We start from the raw sequence: 21,169 nt of genomic DNA, 5'->3' as shown, positions 1-21,169 counted from the left end.
CATTTGAATTGTACTCACCGTCATTTATGTTGCTGGATGGAGTGGTGACCCTCAGGAACTGAACTGTGGACCTCCCTTACACCTGCACCAAGCCAGTCCAGTCCAGCTTCTGTCATTGTCATAGTAACAGGAATGTGTGTGTGTGTGTGTGTGTGTCAGTGAGCGTATCAGCATGCGGCAGTCTCAGGTGGATAAGCTTTACGCCGGTTTGAAGGACCTGTCGGAGGAGAGGCGGGGAAAACTGGAGGAGAGGCTCCACCTGTTCCAGCTGAACCGGGAGGTGGACGACCTCGAGCAGTGGATCGCTGAGCGGGAGGTGGTCGCCGGGTCGCACGAGCTGGGACAGGACTACGAACATGTTACTGTACGTTACTGCAAGTACTGCTACTGTTACTGTTGCTACTACTGCTGACTGACAGGGAGGCCGCCGCCGACTCACATGACCTGTACAAACACATCGCTGTAGGTTACGTTGGCACTGCTACACATACTGATGCTAATACGACATACTTCTTCTGCTACCTGGACGTGTCTCACAGATGTTACTACTGTTAGGACTACACTGATTAGGGTGGGGCGATATGTTCCAACTGTCCAATCAGCCATCATCAGCCTAACAACCTGTAATGGACTCAGCCAATCACTGAACTGCTCCACCTGAATAATGATGCCATAATATTACCACTGTCTCAGACTCAGAGGGGTGGTAGTCATACTAGCATGATAACAGCAAGTACTACAACTTAACGTATTATTGTATTTAACACCTGACCTCTGACCTGTCGCTCTGCACTCAGATGTTGCAAGAACGTTTCCGGGAGTTTGCTCGAGACACTGGGAACATCGGTCAGGAGCGCGTGGACACCGTCAACCGGCTGGCAGACGAGCTGATCAACACTGGTCACGGTGACGCCGCGACTGTGGCGGAGTGGAAGGACGGGCTGAACGAGGCCTGGGCAGACCTGCTGGAGCTCATCGACACCCGGACGCAGATCCTCGCCGCCTCCTTCGAGCTTCACAAGTTCTACCATGACGCCAAGGAGATCCTGGGACGCATCCTGGACAAGCAGAAGAAGCTGCCGGAGGAGGTCGGCCGCGACCAGAACACGGTGGAGACGCTGCAGAGGATGCACACCACCTTCGAACATGACATCCAGGCTTTGGGAACACAGGTCAGTCACACCGAACCTGCTTTATGGGGACACACTGGGTTAATGGGGACATACTGGGTTATATGAGGTTTGCAGATAAAGGTGTGCTGAAACTTACCTGCAGTTCAGTCCTGGTCATCTACGACCATGAAAATTTGGAATAAAATGATTTCAGTTGAACCGTCAGCATGAAGTCTTTTCCTGTCCTAAACCTGCTGACCTCACATTAGCTCGTATAAACAATGCACTGTAAAATGATCCCATTGGTTCCACACAGTGAACAGTGAACAACCTTTGACCTTTGCTCCGCAGGTGAGGCAGCTGCAGGAGGACGCGGTGCGCCTCCAGTCGGCATACGCCGGAGACAAAGCCGACGACATCCAGCGGAGGGAGAGCGAAGTGCTGGAGGCCTGGAGGAGTCTGCTGGAGGCCTGTGACGGACGCAGGGCCCGCCTCCTCGACACCGGAGACAAGTTCCGGTTTTTCAGCATGGTCCGAGACCTGATGCTGTGGATGGAGGACGTGATCCGGCTCATCGAGGCCCAGGAGAACCCCAGGTACGCAGAATGTGCCGCCGTCTGCCGGACGTCAGCGTTTCATCCCGTAGCAGCTGTGATAAACGTGTGTCTCCTCGTGTGCTCAGAGACGTGTCGTCAGTGGAGCTGCTGATGAACAACCATCAAGGCATCAAGGCCGAGATCGACGCCCGAAACGACAGCTTCACCGCCTGCATCGAGCTGGGCAAAGCCCTGCTGGCCAGAAAACACTACGCGTCCGAGGAGGTGAGCATCAGGGAGGCGTCAGGGCCACACCTGAGGGTTCAAGAGTGAAGTCAGAATATTTTATGAAAATGAAAAAATGTTGTGGTATACCGGGACAGCTGGAGGAAGCAGAGCAGCGTCTGTGGCCCTGATACCACAGAAACCCATCAAATCCACTGTGAGAGTCCAGGTTTCCACTGACTGACTGTTTGTGTCTGTGAGCAGATCAAAGAGAAGCTGCTGCAGCTCACCGACAAGAGGAAAGAGATGATTGACAAGTGGGAGGATCGATGGGAGTGGCTACGACTCAGTAAGATTCACACACATCCTCTGCTGTGCCGTGCTGCATGAAACTCAGACAGGGTCAGAGGTCAGAGGTCGCGGCAGCGTGATCAGAGCTGCCTCCCTGCAGACTGACAGATGACTGGACTGAGTCAGCGCTGATGAAGGCTCCTCGGGCTCTCGTCGCCCTTTAATGAAGCTGACTGAGCTTCCTGTCAAACCGCTCTGACCAATCAGGAAACGCTGCAGGTGGTTGAGTCACATGGACTCGTCGGGACAGATGACGGCGGTCGCTCACAGGACGCTTCATTTAAAACGTCCTCTGAACGCTCGGCATTAACATCTGTGCTTCCACGCTGCTGTCATTGTGTGAGCGAGTGTGAATGGCTGAATGAGGCGGCTGTGAGGCACGAACACAGATTCAGGATTCTGGATTCTGGATTCTGGATTCTGGATTCTGGATTCTGTGTCTGCAGACTGCTTCAGGCCCTGATGGATCTCCAGCAGAGCCTGAAGGTCAGCGTGCAGGCTCAGTTCAGTTCAGTTCACAGCAAAGAGCAAACAGGCGACGACGTCTCTTCACGATCGTCTGCACAGACTGACAGGAAGTAACAAATCAATAAGAAATCAATGATGAAGAAATCAATAAGAAATTAACAATAGCTGGAATTTCAAACAGTCTCAAACAGACAGAAGCAGGCTGGGAGTGAGCTGCACGGTCACATGCTGAAAGGACTTCTTCCTCTTCTTCTCCTTCTCCTTCTTCTTCTTCTTCTTCTCCTTCTCCTTCTTCTTCTTCTTCTTCCTCTTCTTCTCCTTCTCCTTCTTCTTCTTCTTCTTCTTCTTCTTCTTCTTCTCCTTCTTCTTCTTCTTCTCGTCCTTCTTCTTCTCCTTCTTCTTCTTCTTCTCCTTCTTCTCGTCCTTCTTCTTCTTCTCCTTCTTCTTCTTCTTCTTCTCGTCCTTCTTCTTCTCCTTCTTCTTCTTCTTCTCGTCCTCCTTCTTCTTGTGTTGTGAGTTTGCCTTCATTGTTGAAGTGATGGTGGTCTGACTCCGTCCCCCTTCAGTCCTGGAGGTGCACCAGTTCTCCCGGGATGCGGGTGTGGCCGAGGCCTGGCTGCTGGGCCAGGAGCCCTACCTGTCCAGCAGGGAGATGGGTCAGAGCGTGGACGAGGTGGAGAAGCTCATCAAACGCCACGAGGCCTTCGAGAAGTCCGCCGCCACCTGGGAGGAGCGCTTCTCTGCTCTGGAGAGGCTGACTACGGTGAGCAGAGGGGGACAAAAACCACATGCTGGAACACTGCTGTTCCAGGATCATGTCTGTTTTTAGTAGAGTTTCAGCGTAGAGACAGAACTTTGTTCTTTTTGCCGCGTTCGTTCTGGCCTTTGTCGACTGTTTGGTCGAGACCGTGATGGAAGTTTTCATGTTGCGATCTCTTCGATTCTGTATCTCCGGCTCGTGTCAGATCGTTGCTCGTAGGTTTGGAAGATGAACATGTGCAGTGTTTAATGTTTCCCTCCAGCCAATCACAGCCGTCCGTGTGTCTGTCCATCTTCCAGCTGGAGCTGCTGGAGGTGAGGAGGCAGCAGGAGGAGGAGGAGAGGATGAGGAAGCCTCCGTCTCCAGAGCCGCCTGTCATTCAGCAGGAGGAGTCTCAACAGCAGAGGTGAAACTTGAGACGCGTCTGTCTCGTTCACTTCAGTGCAGTCAGTTTGATGGCAGCAGCAGCGTCTGGTGGACGAGAGAGGAACTGCAGCTCTGACGGACAGAACTGTGGGTTTGAGGTGAAACAGTGAGAGTAACTGACTGCTTGTGTGTCTCTGCAGTGGAGTCATCGCTCAGAACGGACTGCCGTCAGACCAGGACTCTCCTCGGGTCAGTCCTCTTCATGTCCTTTCGTTGAAAAGCGTTGATTTCAGTGTTGTTTGTAGACTCTGGATTCATTCATTCATTCATTCTCATGTCAGATGAGTCCGTCTGTGGCTCAGTGAGTTTGAATGCGAATCAAACAGGTTGAGGTCGGACTTGTTTTCAGTCGGCGTGTTTGAGACTCATCAGTTCAGAGAGACTTCAGGTCTGTCGAGAAGCAGAGACGTGAAGTCTCGTCTCAAATAACGAACCACAGGATTCTGACCCGCCGTCCTGATTCTGTTAAGTTAAATGATAAAAACCGTCCTCAGTGTCCATCAAATATTCGCTCATTTCTCCTCTGAAACAACCCGTTCAGGACGGAGTGGACGGTGCAGATCTGGTCAACGGTGTAGCCGAGCGGAGCTCCAAGGAGCCGAGTCCCGGCGCCTCGCCGACCTCCGGCAGGAAGAGTAAGACCAGTCAGTCGTCCACGCTGCCCTCCAAGAACCAGGACTCTTCCTCGCAGCTCGAGGGACTCCTGCACCGCAAACATGAGTGGGAGGGGCACAATAAGAAGGCGTCCAACAGGTAACGCAAAGATCCTTTGCTGCAGGGAGGTCTCCCTCCTCGGGAAAATGTCTCTGTTCATCACGTGATCCTGCTGCTCTGTGATCGGCAGATCGTGGCACAACGTGTACTGTGTCATCAACAACCAGGAGATGGGTTTCTATAAAGACAGCAAGGCGGCGGCTCAGGGAGTCCCGTACCACAACGAGTTACCCGTCAGCCTGAAGGAGGCGGCGTGTGACGTGGCTTCAGACTACAAGAAGAAGAAACACGTCTTCAAACTCAGGTGATCACAATTCACTTTTTCCTCAACATTCAGAGTAACGTTTAAATGTGGGAAAGAGGCTGAGCTGAGCCCGGAATCAGACTGGTCCCGTCTCAGTAAGCTTTGGTCGACCAGACGGGACCTTTAGTCTGAGACCACCTGAACAGGTCTCAGTCCACGTCCTGGTGAACTCGATTCTGGTTCTGTTGGTTGTGGTGTGAACACAAAGCAGACGGTCCACCTGCTGATCAGCTGTTCGCTCTGGCAGACCTAAAGCTGAATGAGCTGATTGGTGCTCGGCTGCGTCGCTGACCCTCCAGCATCGGTCCTGACTTTAGTCTCTTCTTCTTCTTCTTCTTATGTTTCAGAGTCGCTGATGGAAACGAGTACCTGTTCCAAGCCAAAGACGAGGTAGGTTTGGATTTGTGCTCTCGGTGAATTCGGATTAAAGTCGAACCGTCGAGTTTCTGCCGTCTGTAGACTTTCACTCGTCAGGAGATTTGAGGTTTCCTCCTCAGCTGCTCTCTGACCCGTGTCGCCCCCTGCAGGAGGAGATGAGCACCTGGATCCAGGCCATCCTGAACGCCAACGCCGACCGCTCTGACGTGCAGGGCAGCAACCCCGGCACGCCGGCGTCTGGGCGTGCTCAGACGCTGCCAGCCGCCGTCACGCTCGCCACCGAGTCGAGTCCCGGCAAGAGAGAGAAGGACAAGGAGAAGGACAAGGAGAAACGCTTCAGTCTGTTCAGCAAGAAGAAACAGTAGAACAGGAAGCAGGCTTTGGTGAAACTGAGTCAACAGAATGCCGACGGCGCTCTGACGTAGGAAACATCGTATTTAGCTTCTTTAAACGTAGAACTTCTCATTTCCCGCCTCCGGCTGAACGTGAAAGAACTGGAATCTGTTTCAGAGCGCGAGTCCACAGTTGAACGTCGCCTCGCTCCAATACGACCTTCGTAAAGTCTGACTCGCTTTTCAGCCACGAAACCTCCAGCGGTCCAACAAACCGCCTTCAGTTATTCTCGACTTCCTGACGTCTGCAGACAAAAAACGGCCGAAACACAAAGTGACAGTTTCCGATCGGATCAGTTTGAATTTGGTGAGAAATAATTCAGACGTTAACGTCTCTGATGTCTAAATCTTCAAGTGTTCAATCAAATTTTTGCTTTTGGAGGATTTACAGACATTTAAAATGAGTGACTTCTTTAACCTGGTGGAGACATCGCTCATGATGTCACTGCTGAAGAGCCAATGACGGAGGCCGGTGGCTGAGAAGGTCAGAGAGCAGCAGGAAGCTGATGAAGTTTCACCAAAGTGTGGCGTCTGGTGGTTTTCGTGTTTGTTCTCGATGCAGTTTTGTTTTTCTTTCTTTTTGTTCCGCTTTTTTCTCGTGTGGTTGTCGACGTTCGGGACGAACGCTGTGCCTGAGAGTGAGACTGGCAGCCATTTTGGTTTACACGTTGTGATGTAACAGCGAAGCCGCCGCTCTGACATTAAACGAAGGTTTCGTCACAGCGTCTAGATTCAAACCGGACCCGCTCTCGCTCTGTCGTTTGTCGATTTGTTCGCCGGTTCGTCGACGATGATCTGCTGTTACGTCACAGCGTCTAAACCGAAGCCGGCGGCGCCGCCTCTCTCCGGCGCTGTCGTGGTGACATCAGCAGGAACCACACGTCTGTTTTTCTTTGTTGTTTTTTCAAGATTGTTTAACTTTAATTTTTCTGCAGTTTTTTGTTATTTTTCTACTTTTGAGTGTTTTTCAAACAGGTCTGAGTTATTTCCTCAATTTTGTGAGGTGTCTTAAAGACAACCTACATTCTTCTTCTGCCGTTGAGAAATTGGACCAATAGTGCATTTTGTTTGATTTTCGTTTTTTGCTTTTCTGTCTTCTGACGCTGTGCAGCCGTTTTCTTTCCGTCTTAAAAACAGCCGATCACCTTGGAGGAGGTGTACGATGTAGAAATGTCCACCTGCATGCTTCGTCAAACACTCACCTGAAACCGAAAGCCTCTTGGGTTTTTATCCTTTCCTTTGTGCTCCTTCGGTTCGGCTCCTTCTCGTACAGATACCGAACATCGATATGTACAATAAACACTGGAAGCGTCCGTGTTCCGGTAGACGTCCGTCACGTTCGGCAGACGGAGGTCGCTTGCTTGTCGTCGGCTCTTCGCACCGCGCTGCGTTCGGATTTTCTGCTCTTTGATACTCGTGTTGCTCTCGTCACTGTATATCTGTCGTACTGAACATGTATGGAAGTTCACGCCATCTTACTGCACAATCAGAACTACATCTATAGGAATGAAGAAGAAGCTGTTTGAGGCTGAATATTTAAACAGAAGTTAGACCATAAAGGCTTTTCTCATGTATGAAACTGCACCTGTAGACTCTAAAGCTCTCTCTCTCTCTCTCTCTCTCTCTCTCTCTCTGTCAAATATGTGCGATGTCATTAAAGCTTTTAAACTTTACACTTTTCTGTCCAATCGTCCTTTAACCACGTTTAGAAACATGATTATTATTGTTAATTGTCTTCTGATCAGAGCGTCAGCGTGAAGCAGAAACTGTTCCAGGATCAGTTTCTGAGGATCTACTGGCACAGATCTGATGCTGAGAATCAGCTGAAGAGACCAATCGTTGTGTTTTTGTTGCCTTTCGGTGAGTCTTTAGAGGAAGCAGCTCCTCCTCCTCCTCCTCAGAGTCCGCCACGGCAGCTCAGAGCAAACAAACCAGAAACTGACTCTGGAGAGAGTTTTCACGTTTTTGGGGAGCTTCTCGGCCCCCGTGGAGCAGGCTGAAGGAGGGGCGGACAGTTGGTCTTAATGTGCAGCTTCTCCACAGCAGAGGCAGCAGAGGTCCGTGGAGACGCTGCGATCAGATCAAAGCTGATAACAGTGTCCCGTGATGCCGCAGCCAACATGGCATCACACCGTCCCGCTGGGTCTGTGGGCCAATAGGAAGACAGCAGGTGTGTGACATCATTCACTACCACGGAGGTTTAAAAGAAATCTGACCAGACTCAGGAAGTTCCGCCAGAGCTGGTTTTAACATTAAGAGTGAAACTTCCTGCTGAAAAAACTGTTGAAAGGTTTCTTCAGAGTGGTTCCTCTGCTCGCCAGAGGATCTCTGCAGCAGGTACCTCAAGCTCCTGATTCAGACCTGATCTCAAGTCAGCCGGTCAGCCAGCTAATCTGCAGCAGATGGGACTCTAGATGAGGCCGCTCGTTAAAACACTACACCTCCCATCATGCACTGCGGGCTCCTGAGCGCACAGTGACAGCGGAGTCTGGGATTCATGAATCCGCTGCGCTTCGAGCGGATCTCCGCTACAACCGCACCTGACCTGACGGAGGCGGGAAGCTCGCGGAGGTGAGCGCGAAGGAGACCGGAATCTGGGCCATTGGACTTCAAAATAAAATCGAGCAGCTCGTCATATTTAAAGTCAGCTGAATTGCTTCTAAATACACACATGAATTGTCTAATATATATATATATATGTATATATATATATATGACACTAATGGATATAAATAGATATAATTAGATGTAATTTTATTATCTGTCCAAGCTGGGCATTGAAAAAATAAAACCATTAAATCCAGTTAAAATAAATGCTATAATACCATTAACTTGTAATGCAAATATGTGTCTTTGAATTAATACCCCTATTGAAAACTATAATAAAAGATAAACTAAATAAAGGTGTAATTGTATCTGCTTACCTTGCTAAAAAGGTTAAGAAAAATGCGCTTCCAGTAAGTTATTTTGAAAGTCACGGAGGAAGTGGCGGTGTTAATTCTTCCGCTTTGACGCTGTCAGTGATCCCTGGGATTCCCGTTAATATTCTGACTTTCTTCATCATCCTTCTGTTTTTTTGAACCGGGCAGCCGCTGCGGGTCTCTGCCGGGGTGAAGCGTCTCTCCGCCGGCCCGCAGGAGCAGGTTTAGTCGGTGTCGGATGGTGGGATGTTGGTTTTCTCCGGGTTTGGATGCGGACTGACGGTGATAAATCGGTGCTGTAATCTCCGGATTTCAACTGGAAACAGCGAACAGACGGCGGCAGGAATCAGTGGGGGGGTTTTCAGAGATTTCAGCCTTCAGACCCTTCGTTAGTGGAATTACCTGAAATTAACCCCAAATGTTGGTTATTTTGTCCACGGTCCTAACGGAACATCGGTCAGAATAATGCAGATCAGAGCTTCATGTTTCTCCTCTGGAAGCTCATGTCGATGTTCTTCCAGCCGGCTGCTCACACACTGACATGTGGTCCGAACAGATTATACATTTATCTTCTGCCGTGATCTTCTCAGCAGACATTAGAACCTTGAACAAAGTCACAGATATTTCTTCTAACCTTCCAACTAAATTCTGGGAATGTCCCAGTTTGGGTCATTAGTAAAAAAAAATGACAATTAAAATTCACAGAAGGTTTTTACCGAATGTTTCCGTCACTAAAAATGTTCCTGTAGATTACCATAAACACTGTTATCGCGGTCCTGGTCCCATTTAAAGGACCTCTGTTAGTGCTGTTCTAGTTCCATTTAAAGGACCTCTGTTAGTGCTGTTCTACTTCGATTTAAAGGACCTCTGTTAGTGCTGTTCTAGTTCCATTTAAAGGACCTCTGTTAGCGCTGTTCTGGTCACAGCTAGTGCTGTTCAAGTTCCATTTAAAGGACCTCTGTTAGTGCAGTTCTGGTCTCAGTTAAAGGACCTCTGTTAGCACTGTTCTAGTTCCATTTAAAGGACTTCTGTTAGCGTTGTTCTGGTCCTATTTAAGGACCTCTGTTAGTGCTGTTCTAGTTCCATTTAAAGGACCTCTGTTAGTGCTGTTCTAGTTCCATTTAAAGGACCTCTGTTAGCGCTGTTCTAGTTCCATTTAAAGGACTTCTGTTAGCGTTGTTCTGGTCCTATTTAAGGACCTCTGTTAGTGCTGTTCTAGTTCCATTTAAAGGACCTCTGTTAGTGCTGTTCTAGTTCCATTTAAAGGACCTCTGTTAGTGCTGTTCTAGTTCCATTTAAAGGACCTCTGTTAGCGCTGTTCTGGTCACATTTAAAGGACCTCTGTTAGCGCTGTTCTAGTTCCATTTAAATGACCTCTGTTAGCGCTGTTCTGGTCACATTTCATCAGGGGACGATGACGAGATTAAATTGATAAAAATATAAATATTTTAGGTAATGCTAATATAACTATGAATGAAACTGTGCTGACAGATTAGGAACAATTTCATAACCTATAAAAACCATTTTGGAACATGCACAGAACCTATTTATTTTGTTTGGTCATTTTCTAATTTATGGTAATGAAGACATTTTAGGTGCTAAAATTTGCCTGAAAATGTTCAGAAATGTTAATTTGTAATCAAACAGCAGCAAAATCAAACTTTACAAAAGTATCGTGAGAACATTTTCGACTGAAAATTATTTTAATTGGAACAATGTCATAATTAAAAAAAAAATCCCACAAAACAAACAAAACGCAGCTGTGGAACTCCGATGGGCTTTTATTCTGTCCACAGCTGTCTTTGCAGGAAGTGGCAAAGAAATAGCTTTTATTTTGTACAAACATTGTCCGGTGTGAACTTTATGTATGATTTCCCTTCTTCTCGTCAGGGTCCTTTAAACAAATCTGACTGATTCCTGATCAGCCGCTGCTGCTCTTTAGCGGTCCGTCAGTATCAGCCCACAGACAACCTCAGTAAATCCTCGTGACTTCAACTCATTTCACACTACAAAGTCAAAAGACGAATTTCTTTCTGTGAACGTGTAACAGCTGTATGTTTGGACGGTTTGCGGCTAGAATATTTTAATCAGCAGTTAATTGTTTTAAACAAGGATTTGACTTTCTGTACGTACGCTGATCATGAAATTTGACCTGTCGTCTCCAAACACTCGGCGTCCTCTTTCAAGGTCAAGCCTGCAGAATTAAAGGGACAGTCTGACCTTCCATCAGCACCCAGAGGCCGCTGAAGTGTTCAGACTGAAGGACGGAGCGCTCTGCTAGTAGCGATGTAGCGCTGATATCAGCGTGTTCAGCCGTTTCAATCGTGAAACACAAAAAGTACAATTTTAAACTCTGTGTCGATGACTCGCTGCAGTGTCATCAGCTCAAAACAAACTCCTGCTGAGTTTTTGCTAACGTTGGTTAGCTGCCATCAGGCTGGAAGACTGCCATGATGGCCGACAGCTACCGTCAGCGTTAGGACGCGGCAGCTTTGGATGGACACAGACACGACTGTTTTTGTGTCCGTACAGAAGAGATTTTTCGTAGCAGATGCTACATCACCGTCGCACGGGACGAACCTGTTCAGAGCTCGCTGAACTTCCTGGTTTAACCAAGAAGACGTTCTTTTTTTTCTCGGTGGATCTTTAACGTTTTAAGCCAGCATGTCGGACAAGACGGCGCCGCGCTGCCAGCTCAGGCTGGAGTGGATCCACGGATACAGAGGTCACCAGTGTCGCAATAACCTGTACTACACCGCGGGAAAAGAGGTGGTGTACTTTGTGGCTGGGGTAGGCGTGGTCTACAACACCCGAGAACACACCCAGAAGTTCTACCTGGGACACAACGATGACATCATCAGGTAAGGAGCTGCAGGAAGTCATGTCGATCAAACAAACAGCCAATCATGTTCTCAGCTCAGAAAAGGTAGAAGGAACCGCTGTTGTCTGCTCGTCACGCTAATGTGGCAGGAGATAAGATAAGATAAGATAAGATAAGACAAATCACAGCAGCTGGTTGACTCAACAGAACACAAGATGAACAACTTCTATAAACAATCTGGTTCTTCAATGAGAAGTCAAATACACACAAAATACACAGTAAATATACGGTAAATACAGAGAGTAAATACACAGTAAATATGCAGTAAATACACAGTAAATACAGACAGTTTGTACCTAGTTGATAGAAATCTGAATCTAATTGTTTCTCATCAGCTGGTTGATTGATGAGCAGGAGAGCAGGTTTCCATGGAAACAACTGATGAGCACACACACACACACACACACACTCGGTGTGGCAGATGCTGCAGATGTTGCTGCAGGCTCACCTGCAGGTCTCTGTGTGACCCGGTTCAGTCAGAGACGTCCACACAGAGACCAGTTGGACAGCAGCAGATGGTCTCACACTGTTTGACTCCAGCATCAGCTCATCAGTCCATAAACATACAGTTTGTCTTCTCTTCAGTACAGTAGGACAGACGATAGGACGAACGATAGGACAGACGATAGGACGAACGATAGGACGGACGATAGGACGAATGATAGGACAGACGATAGGACGAACGATAGGACGAACGATAAGACAGACGATAGGACAGACGATAGGACGGACGATAGGACGAACGATAGGACAGACGATAGGACGAACGATAGGACGGACGATAGGACGGACGATAGGACGAACAATAGGACAGACGATAGGACGAACGATAGGACGAACGATAAGACAGACGATAGGACAGACGATAGGACGTACGATAGGACAGACGATAGGACGAACGATAGGACAGACGATAGGACGGACGATAGGACGAACGATAGGACAGACGATAGGACGTATGATAGGACAGACGATAGGACGAACGATAGGACGGACGATAGGACGAACGATAGGACAGACGATAGGACGAACGATAGGACGGACGATAGGACGAACAATAGGACGGACGATAGGACGAATGATAGGACGGACGATAGGACGAACGATAGGACGAACGATAAGACAGACGATAGGACAGACGATAGGACAGACGATAGGACGTACGATAGGACAGACGATAGGACGGACAATAGGACGAACGATAGGACAGACGATAGGACAGACGATAGGACGTACGATAGGACGAACATTGTGTTTATTATCCATGTTGGTAACAGTATTTTTATAAACTGCACATGTACAAATACTTGTTCAGTTCTTTTGATACAGCAGTATTCAGTAGAAGTGCAGTTCAACATGTTACACTGGTCATGTTTTTCTCAGAAGAATGTTAGCAGTAGTATTTTTTGGGCAGTAGTATTTTTATGATCTGTACATAATGTACATATACATAGTTGATTTTTGTTCTTTAAGTCTTATCTTATCTTATCTTATCTTATCTTATCTTATCTTATCTTATCTTTGAAAATTAAATAATCAGCTGAGTTGTTTGAAGAGAAAACAGCAAACGTTCACCAGCTGCAGCGTCTCAGCAACCATGGTGGAGGTTTTGCAGGTGGTGGTGGAGGTGGTGCTGGTGGTGGAGGTGTTGGTGGTGCTGGTGGTGGAGGTGGAGGTGTTGGTAGTGCTGGTGCTGGTGCTGGTGCTGGTGGTGGAGGTGGAGGTGGAGGTGGAGGTGGAGGTGTTGGTGGTGCTGGTGGTGCTGGTGCTGGTGCTGGTGCTGGTGGTGGAGGTGGAGGTGTTGGTAGTGCTGGTGGTGCTGGTGCTGGTGCTGGTGGTGGAGGTGGAGGTGGAGGTGGAGGTGGAGGTGTTGGTGGTGCTGGTGGTGCTGGTGCTGGTGCTGGTGGTGGAGGTGGAGGTGTTGGTAGTGCTGGTGGTGCTGGTGCTGGTGCTGGTGCTGGAGGTGGAGGTGGAGGTGTTGGTGTTGGTGTTGGTGGTGTTGGTGGTGCTGGTGGTGCTGGTGGTGCTGGTGGTGGTAGTGTTGAGATGTCGAAGTGTCCCTGAACACAGCACAGACAGCTGAGTTCAGCTCCGTCTCCTCTTCATCAAGGCGCAGCGTTCACGGCCTCCTGTTGTTCAGGTGAGCGAATGAACACTGAAGCCTCACTCGCTTCACACTTCACAGTCATTGGCTAACAGACACCAGCTGATGAGTAGTGTTGGTGCAGGTGTTTTTTTTTTGTCATCATCATTTTTTTTTCAACTTCATCATCCTCATCATCCTCATCATCAGCTGATCCAGGACAGTGTCATGGAGACAGTTCAAACAGCAGGCTCACTGTCTCCATGGTAACGTCATGCTTCCTGTGGACAGGACGTTTGATGAGGCTAAAGACACGTTGTCTCTGCTCAGTCTTTCACGAAGCAGCGAGCCTGCAGGCAGTTCGTCTCGTCCAGACGCAGAAACGCTTTGTCAGCCAATCGCAGCGCGGCTCTGGTGAGGTCACGCTGCCTGACGAGCTCAGAGTTTGACAGGAAGTTGAAGTCGTGATGAGCTCAGCAGAGGAGCGGGACGTCCTCTGGACGTGTCCGACTTCAGCCCGTGAGGACACACAGGACGTTGTGTGTGCGTGGCCTCTGCCGTCTGTAGGGGGCGACATGTGACAGTGTGTGTGTGAAGATCTCTGAATGGTCCAGTTTAAACTGGTGTGATCCCAGTCAGAGACAGAGCTGAGAAGCACATGATTTTATTGTATTTTGTCTTTTTTATTGTCTGTGAATTCATTTATTCATAATAAACAAAAGGAAAATGAACAGAAAGTGAACGAGAAGTCTGATCTGATGAGGATTCACCAGGTCAGTCCTCACGTGTCCCCTCTCTCTCTCTCTCTCTCTCTCTCTCTCTCTCTCGCTCCCCCCCCTCTCTGCCCCCCCCCAGTCTGGCGATCCATCCAGATAAGATCCAGGTGGCGACGGGTCAGGTGGGAAAAGACCCATTCATCTGTATCTGGGACACCTACGCCATGCAGACCGTCTCCATCCTGAGGGACGTCCACACACATGGGGTGGCCTGTCTGGGCTTTGACTCCGATGGACAGGTGAGACCACGCCCCTCTCAAAGGTGAACGCTTAAGTGCTTCCAAAGACCTGATGGAGTCAGACCTCCACAGTGTCTGCAACACTGCAAGTCTCCATACATGTTCATGTGTTCATGCATGTTCATGTGTTCATACATGTTCATGTGTTCATACATGTTCATGCATGTTCATGTGTTCATGCATGTTCATGTGTTCATACATGTTCATGCATGTTCATGTGTTCATACATGTTCATGTGTTCATACATGTTCATGTGTTCATACATGTTCATGTTCCGTTACAGACTCTGACCACAGACTGTGGTTCAGGATGTTGCCTTGAGGCACTCCAACATGTAAAACTCTGCTTTGTTCCACTTATAACTGAACACACACACACACACACACACACACACTGACTGAACACACACACACACTGACTGAACACACACACACACACACACACACACACACACACACACACACACACACTGATTGAACACACACACACACACACACTGACTGAACACACACACACACACTGACTGAACACACACACACACTGACTGAACACACACACACACACACTGACTGAACACGAGTGTGAGCCGTCAGTCAGTTTATGAGTGACGGCTCGTATCGTCCAATCCTGTGGTTTACGTGTCAGAGGGGGCGGGGCTACGTGCTGAACCTAAAGGGTTCTATCTGTTTCTGTCCTTTCTGTCGTAGCGCCTGGTGTCCGTCGGTCTGGACGCCAAGAACACGCTGTGTGTTTGGGACTGGAGGAGGGGACGGGTCCTCGCCACGGCAACCGGACACTCAGACAGAGTACGACTGTTCACTCATTCACACTGATTCTGTTCAGGTGTTTGTACCTGAAACACTCTGAAAGCTGACGTCCTGCAGTGTTCCACCCTCATGTCCTCTCTATGGAAACAAAGCTGACTTGTATACTTGCTGTCCTGCAGGTCTTTGACGTGGCCTGGGACCCGTTCCAGTCCAGCCGTCTGGTCAGCTGTGGAGTCAAACACATCAAGGTGAGTTTGACACGAGGGAAAAGTACAAATACCACACTGTAAAATACTCTGTCACAGGTTACCGCAGTGGAAGTATGTCAGTATAATCAGGAGAATGTACTTCAAGTGTTCAGAGTACTGCAGTAAAGTGTCCCCTGTGTCCGCTGATCGATTAGTCGATCAGTATTTTCAGCTGCTTTTGTATGAACTTTTACAACATTTTCCTCTCAGGTGTGCAGTACAAATATAAAGTAGCATAAAGTGGAAATATTCTAAGACAGTACAAGTACCTCAAAACGTCCAGTACTGGAGCACGTGTACCGCTGAGTATGATGTGCGCGTGGTGAAGATGACGATGCTGGTCTGTCCGTAGTTCTGGACTCTGTGTGGAAACGCTCTGACGCCGAAGAGGGGCGTGTTCGGGAAGACGGGGGACCTGCAGACCATCCTGTGCGTCTCTGCAGCCAAAGACGAGCTGACCTACTCCGGAGCCCTGAACGGAGACGTCTACGTGTGGAGAGGACTCACCCTGATCAGGACAGTGCAGGCCGCGCACGGGGTACACACACACACACACACACATACACAGAGACACAGAGAGAGAGAGACAGAGAGACACACACTGAGATATATATACACACACACACACACACACACACTCAGAGATACAGACACACACACACAGAGTTATTTTCAGGGGGAAGCTTCAGTACCGCAGTAAGCAGACAGGGGGCTCTGGAGGCTCTGGAGGCTCTGAGGGCTCTGGAGGCTCTGAGGGCTCTGAGGGCTCTGGAGGCTCTGGAGGCTCTGGAGGCTCTGAGGGCTCTGAGGGCTCTGGAGGCTCTGGAGGCTCTGAGGGCTCTGGAGGCTCTGGAGGCTCTGAGGGCTCTGGAGGCTCTGAGGGCTCTGAGGGCTCTGGAGGCTCTGGGGGCTCTGGAGGCTCTGGAGGCTCTGGAGGCTCTGAGGGCTCTGGAGGCTCTGGAGGCTCTGGGGGCTCTGGAGGCTCTGGGGGCTCTGAGGGCTCTGGAGGCTCTGGAGGCTCTGAGGGCTCTGGGGGCTCTGAGGGCTCTGAGGGCTCTGGAGGCTCTGGAGGCTCTGGGGGCTCTGAGGGCTCTGGAGGCTCTGAGGGCTCTGGAGGCTCTGGAGGCTCTGGGGGCTCTGGGGGCTCTGAGGGCTCTGGAGGCTCTGGGGGCTCTGGAGGCTCTGGGGGCTCTGAGGGCTCTGGAGGCTCTGCAGGCTCTGGGGGCTCTGGAGGCTCTGGGGGCTCTGGGGGCTCTGGAGGCTCTGAGGGCTCTGGAGGCTCTGGAGCTCCTTGACTGATGAAGTGTCATTTTGTCCTTTTACTTTCATGCGGCATGTTTTTCAGGCGGGGATCTTCAGCATGCACTCCTGTGAGGAAGGATTCGCCACGGGGGGACGAGACGGCTGCATCCGACTGTGGGACGTCGACTTCAAACCCATCACCAAGATCGACCTGAAGGAGGCCGAGCAGGGATACAAAGGTCTGTTTTCAGAGGTGGAGAGTGAACATCGGAGTGTCTGAGTCACCAATCAGGACTGTTGTACAAAGCACTGTCTGGGATTATGGGCCAGGAACTGAGGTGTGCTGGACTAGAGACCTGGACTGTATTCACGTAAATAAAGACATTTTTTGACAGTCAGCCTTCTGTCAGATTTCATCAAAACAAAAAGTTTGTTTAAGGGTCAGTCAGCGAACATTAAAAAATCCCAGATTTCCCAGAGTATCTCAGATTAACGTGTTCGTCTACTAACAGACAATTACTCTGCAGCTGTATGACTCATTTATTGTTCATTCAGAGTCATTTTTTAAGTAAAAAAAGGCAAATCTGCAGTCATCCCAGCTTCTCAGGTCTGCAGGGCTTCTTCATCTTTTCCACGTTAACTGAAACTCTTTGGATTTTGGAGTGTTGGCTGAAGACAGGTGAAGACGTCGCCTTGAGCTCCGGGCAGCTGGAATATGTATTTTTTAATAATTATTGACCTTTTATAGACCAAAGAATTGATCAGTAAATCAAGAAAAAGTGTGAAAATAATCAGCAGATTAATGAATGATGCTCGTCAGTGGCACACAGGTGTATTGAATGTAGAACGACCGCATCAAAGCCTGAAGATGTGTTCAGTCCAGTCAACACGCTGATGGTGTCACATTTAATCTGCTGGAATCAGAATCACAATCAGAAAAAACTTTATCGCCAAGTACAATTTTACACATACCAGGAATTTGTTTTGGTGACACATGTTCTAAAAATAAGCTATTAAAAAGTAAAAAATATAACAGTATAAATATACATACAGAGTCTGTTTTTTTTTTTTTTTTTCAGAATATAAAGAGCAGTACAGCTGGCAGTGATACAGTAAACAAGGAAATCCGAGCTGAGCGTTAATGTAACGCAGAGTTATGTCAGTGTCAGTGTGAGAGGTGGAGGTGAAGGTGGAGGTAGAGGTAGAGGTGGAGGTGGAGGTGGAGTGTGAAGAGTGTCGGGGGGGTTCGGGGCCTTGTTGATCAGGCTGACAGCAGACGGGAAAAAACTGTTCTTGTGACGTGAGGTTTTGGTCCTGATGGACCGCAGCCTCCTGCCAGAGGGGAGCGTCTGAAGAGTTTGTGTCCGGGGTGAGAGGGATCAGCCACAATCTTTCCTGCACGCCTCAGGGTCCTGGAGGCGTACAGGTCCTGAAGAGATGGGAGATTGCAGCCAATCACCTTCTCTGCAGACCTAATGACACGCTGCAGTCTGCCCTTGTCCTTGGCGGTGGCAGCAGCGTACCAGACAGTGATGGAGGAGGTGAGGATGGACTCGATGATGGCTGTGTAGAAGTGCACCATCATTGTCTTTGGCAGGCTGAATTTCTTCAGCTGCCGTAGGAAGAACATCCTCTGCTGTGCTTTCCTGATGAGGGAGCTGATGTTGGATGGACAAGAAAATATTTGACTTCATGTGTGAAATGAGTGAAAGTCAGAGCTGGAACGTTAGCTGTGTTTTCTGTTCCAGGTCTGTCGATCCGCAGCGTTTGCTGGAAGGCTGACCGGATCCTGGCGGGGACGCAGGACAGTGAGATCTTCGAGGTCATGGTCCGAGACCGAGACAAACCGGTTCTGTTGATGCAAGGTCACAGTGAGGGCGAGCTGTGGGCGCTCGATCTGCACCCCAAACAGCCAGTTGCCGTCACCGGGAGTGACGACCGCTCCGTCAGGTCAGTCTGACACACCGGCTCCGCCACACCACCTCTGCTGATCAGCTGACTTCACCCCTCACCTGTCTGTTTGTCTGTCTGTCTGTCTCTCTCAGGCTGTGGAGTCTTCCTGACCACACTCTGCTGGCTCGCTGTAACATGGAGGAATCTGTCCGCAGTGTTTCCTTCAACAACGATGGGTCTCAACTTGCTCTGGGCATGAAGGACGGATCCTTCACCGTGCTGCGTGTCAGGTGACCTCAGGGTGCTGTTGCTTGTGAACTGGTTCATTCATCCAACTTCTTACTGTGATGTTTGTTGTTACTTGAAATGAGGAGAGGCCTGTAAGCGTTAACCATTACAGGTGCTGACAAGCAGTTCTGGCCTTTGTCCAACTTTAAAATTAGGAATAGAGGGACAACAGAGCAGTAGGTTGTTCAGGTGCGGCAGCTAATGCTAATTTTTATCAGTCCAAAAAAACAACAGTTTTATTTTGGATTGGTATAATGGAATCTTGTTAATATTAAAATGAAAGAGGACCCAGGACTGAGCCTGCTGGTACAGCCAGATGCGCAGTTGCCATAGTCTGAGACCTGTACTTTGGTGTACGCACAACAAATGCCTCTGGTTAGAAGAATAACATGAAAAGTTGAAATTGAAAATAATTAACTGAAATTTGTTCAAAACCTTGGACTGATTGATTGATTGATTGATTTCTTTTTTTGAGGAACTTGAGGTAACAATCCTTTGTCTTCAGGGACATGACAGAGGTCGTTCACATCAAAGACAGGAAGGAGGTGATCCATGAACTCAAGTTTTCACCAGATGGCTCCTTCCTGGCGGTGGGATCAAACGACGGGCTGGTGGACATCTATGCCGTGGCCCAGCGTTACAAGAAGGTGGGTGAGTGCAGCCGCTCCTCATCCTTCATCACCCACCTGGACTGGTCGGTCGACAGTCGCTTCTTGCAGACCAATGACGGTGCCGGAGAACGGCTCTTCTACCGAATGCCAGGTACTGTCTGAGTCTGAGTCTCCAATGCACTGAAACTCAAACTGTTAGCTTTGATATTATTATGTCAGAGCGATTGTAATACCACTTTGGGACTCACCTGTCTGGACCGGAGACCTGAACTAAGACTCCTCTATCTAGACTGGGGTCTTCACTTGGGACTTACCCTGTTTGAACTGGGGACTTGACTCAGGGCTTACTGTACCTATGAAGACTTGGGACCTGACTTGGGAGTTACACATCTAGAGAGTTGAGTTTGGACTTACCTGCCTTGACTTGGGATTTATTCATCTCCCCAATACCCCTGACCTTCTTGGCCTTTCTCCTGTGTCCTACAGCAGGGAAGCAGGTTCCTAAAGAGGAGGCAAAGGGGATCCACTGGATGACATGGACAGGTGTTGTTGGGATGGAGGTTAATGGCATCTGGCCCAAATACTCAAACGTCACCAACGTGAACTCTGTGGACGCCAACTACAGCAGCGCCGTCCTGGTGACCGGAGATGACCTAGGCCTTGTCAAACTCTTCAGGTTCCCATGCCTTAAGAAAGGTCGGTCTGACAAACATTCACACAAAGAGAACTCCTCCACTTCAGGAACCCGGAAACCTTTTTAGCCACTTGTAGACTTTAGACAGAGGAACCAGGATCTGAATTCAGTTCCTGGGAGTACTTTATGATGCAGCATTAATAACTATAGGGGCAATCTTGATTCTTTGAGTTTTACCATTTTATGTTGAATGGTTACAGAAGTCGAAGTTGAACAGATTTGATAAGAAATAAAGGATTCATATCCCATAAAATGCTGCTGACCACCAACTCCAACCAGCTCCTGTAGTCGTGCATCCTTCTGTCTCACCTTGTGATTCCAGAGTCATGAGTTGTTTCTGACCACTGTTGGACCAAAGTGCTTCATGATCTCCTCTGTTTTTTGTAATTTCTGCATGTTCTTCCTCAAACAGGAGCCAAATTCAAGAAGTACATTGGCCACTCTGCCCATGTGACAAACGTTCGCTGGTCCAACGACCTGCAGTGGGTCGTCAGCACAGGCGGTGCTGACCACGCTGTCTTCCAGTGGAGATTCCTACCAGAGGGCGTCATGAACGGCGTCCTGGAGCCCCTCCTCCAAGGTAACACCAAGAAATACTCCATCAGCATTTATCCTAGACAACAAAGACCCAGTACTGTCCAACATACTGCCCTGGACTGACATGATGAACCAATTCAAGTCAGTGTGAGGCAGCCACAGCTTAGCCCTCCCTAAAATCAGCAGTGTTTGTTTACACTAAATTACAATATGTTATCCCTAAATCAACATCTGTGACCACATCATTTGTTATCCCAAATTAAGCATCTGTAAAATACCATTTCTGACTCTTTCAAACCACCATTGTGATCCAGATCACCTAT

General features: G+C 48.8%; 2 protein-coding genes across 6 annotated transcripts in view; both read left to right on the top strand.

Annotated features, from left to right (window-relative positions):
* Nucleotides 1-7,339, top strand: part of LOC143320138 (spectrin beta chain, non-erythrocytic 1-like) — a 37,018-nt gene extending 29,679 nt beyond the window's left edge. For both annotated transcript variants that reach the window (XM_076729589.1, XM_076729590.1), the window contains 12 exons: nucleotides 160-364; nucleotides 798-1,172; nucleotides 1,464-1,708; nucleotides 1,795-1,933; nucleotides 2,138-2,222; nucleotides 3,259-3,455; nucleotides 3,752-3,858; nucleotides 4,019-4,067; nucleotides 4,420-4,631; nucleotides 4,723-4,896; nucleotides 5,244-5,286; nucleotides 5,424-7,339. In XM_076729589.1, coding sequence (XP_076585704.1) covers nucleotides 160-364; nucleotides 798-1,172; nucleotides 1,464-1,708; nucleotides 1,795-1,933; nucleotides 2,138-2,222; nucleotides 3,259-3,455; nucleotides 3,752-3,858; nucleotides 4,019-4,067; nucleotides 4,420-4,631; nucleotides 4,723-4,896; nucleotides 5,244-5,286; nucleotides 5,424-5,639 — 2,047 coding nt within the window. In that variant the 3' untranslated portion in view covers nucleotides 5,640-7,339. The remainder of the gene's footprint in view (nucleotides 1-159; nucleotides 365-797; nucleotides 1,173-1,463; nucleotides 1,709-1,794; nucleotides 1,934-2,137; nucleotides 2,223-3,258; nucleotides 3,456-3,751; nucleotides 3,859-4,018; nucleotides 4,068-4,419; nucleotides 4,632-4,722; nucleotides 4,897-5,243; nucleotides 5,287-5,423) is intronic.
* A 1,323-nt stretch (nucleotides 7,340-8,662) lies between these two features.
* Nucleotides 8,663-21,169, top strand: part of LOC143319549 (echinoderm microtubule-associated protein-like 6) — a 38,048-nt gene continuing 25,541 nt past the window's right edge. For 3 of the 4 annotated variants that reach the window (XM_076728619.1, XM_076728618.1, XM_076728616.1), the window contains exons 1-11: nucleotides 8,673-11,448; nucleotides 14,407-14,566; nucleotides 15,274-15,372; nucleotides 15,513-15,581; nucleotides 15,934-16,119; nucleotides 16,927-17,062; nucleotides 18,572-18,773; nucleotides 18,869-19,006; nucleotides 19,510-19,766; nucleotides 20,102-20,311; nucleotides 20,722-20,889. In XM_076728619.1, coding sequence (XP_076584734.1) covers nucleotides 11,252-11,448; nucleotides 14,407-14,566; nucleotides 15,274-15,372; nucleotides 15,513-15,581; nucleotides 15,934-16,119; nucleotides 16,927-17,062; nucleotides 18,572-18,773; nucleotides 18,869-19,006; nucleotides 19,510-19,766; nucleotides 20,102-20,311; nucleotides 20,722-20,889 — 1,822 coding nt within the window. In that variant the 5' untranslated portion in view covers nucleotides 8,673-11,251. Of the gene's footprint in view, nucleotides 11,449-14,406; nucleotides 14,567-15,273; nucleotides 15,373-15,512; nucleotides 15,582-15,933; nucleotides 16,120-16,926; nucleotides 17,063-18,571; nucleotides 18,774-18,868; nucleotides 19,007-19,509; nucleotides 19,767-20,101; nucleotides 20,312-20,721; nucleotides 20,890-21,169 lie in introns of all 4 variants that reach the window. The other variant, XM_076728617.1, reaches the window with a different exon arrangement.

This window comes from Chaetodon auriga, chromosome 4, assembly GCF_051107435.1.
Source record: "Chaetodon auriga isolate fChaAug3 chromosome 4, fChaAug3.hap1, whole genome shotgun sequence".
Taxonomy (NCBI): Eukaryota; Metazoa; Chordata; class Actinopteri; order Chaetodontiformes; family Chaetodontidae; genus Chaetodon; species Chaetodon auriga.
This window is presented reverse-complemented; position numbering and strand designations above follow the sequence as displayed.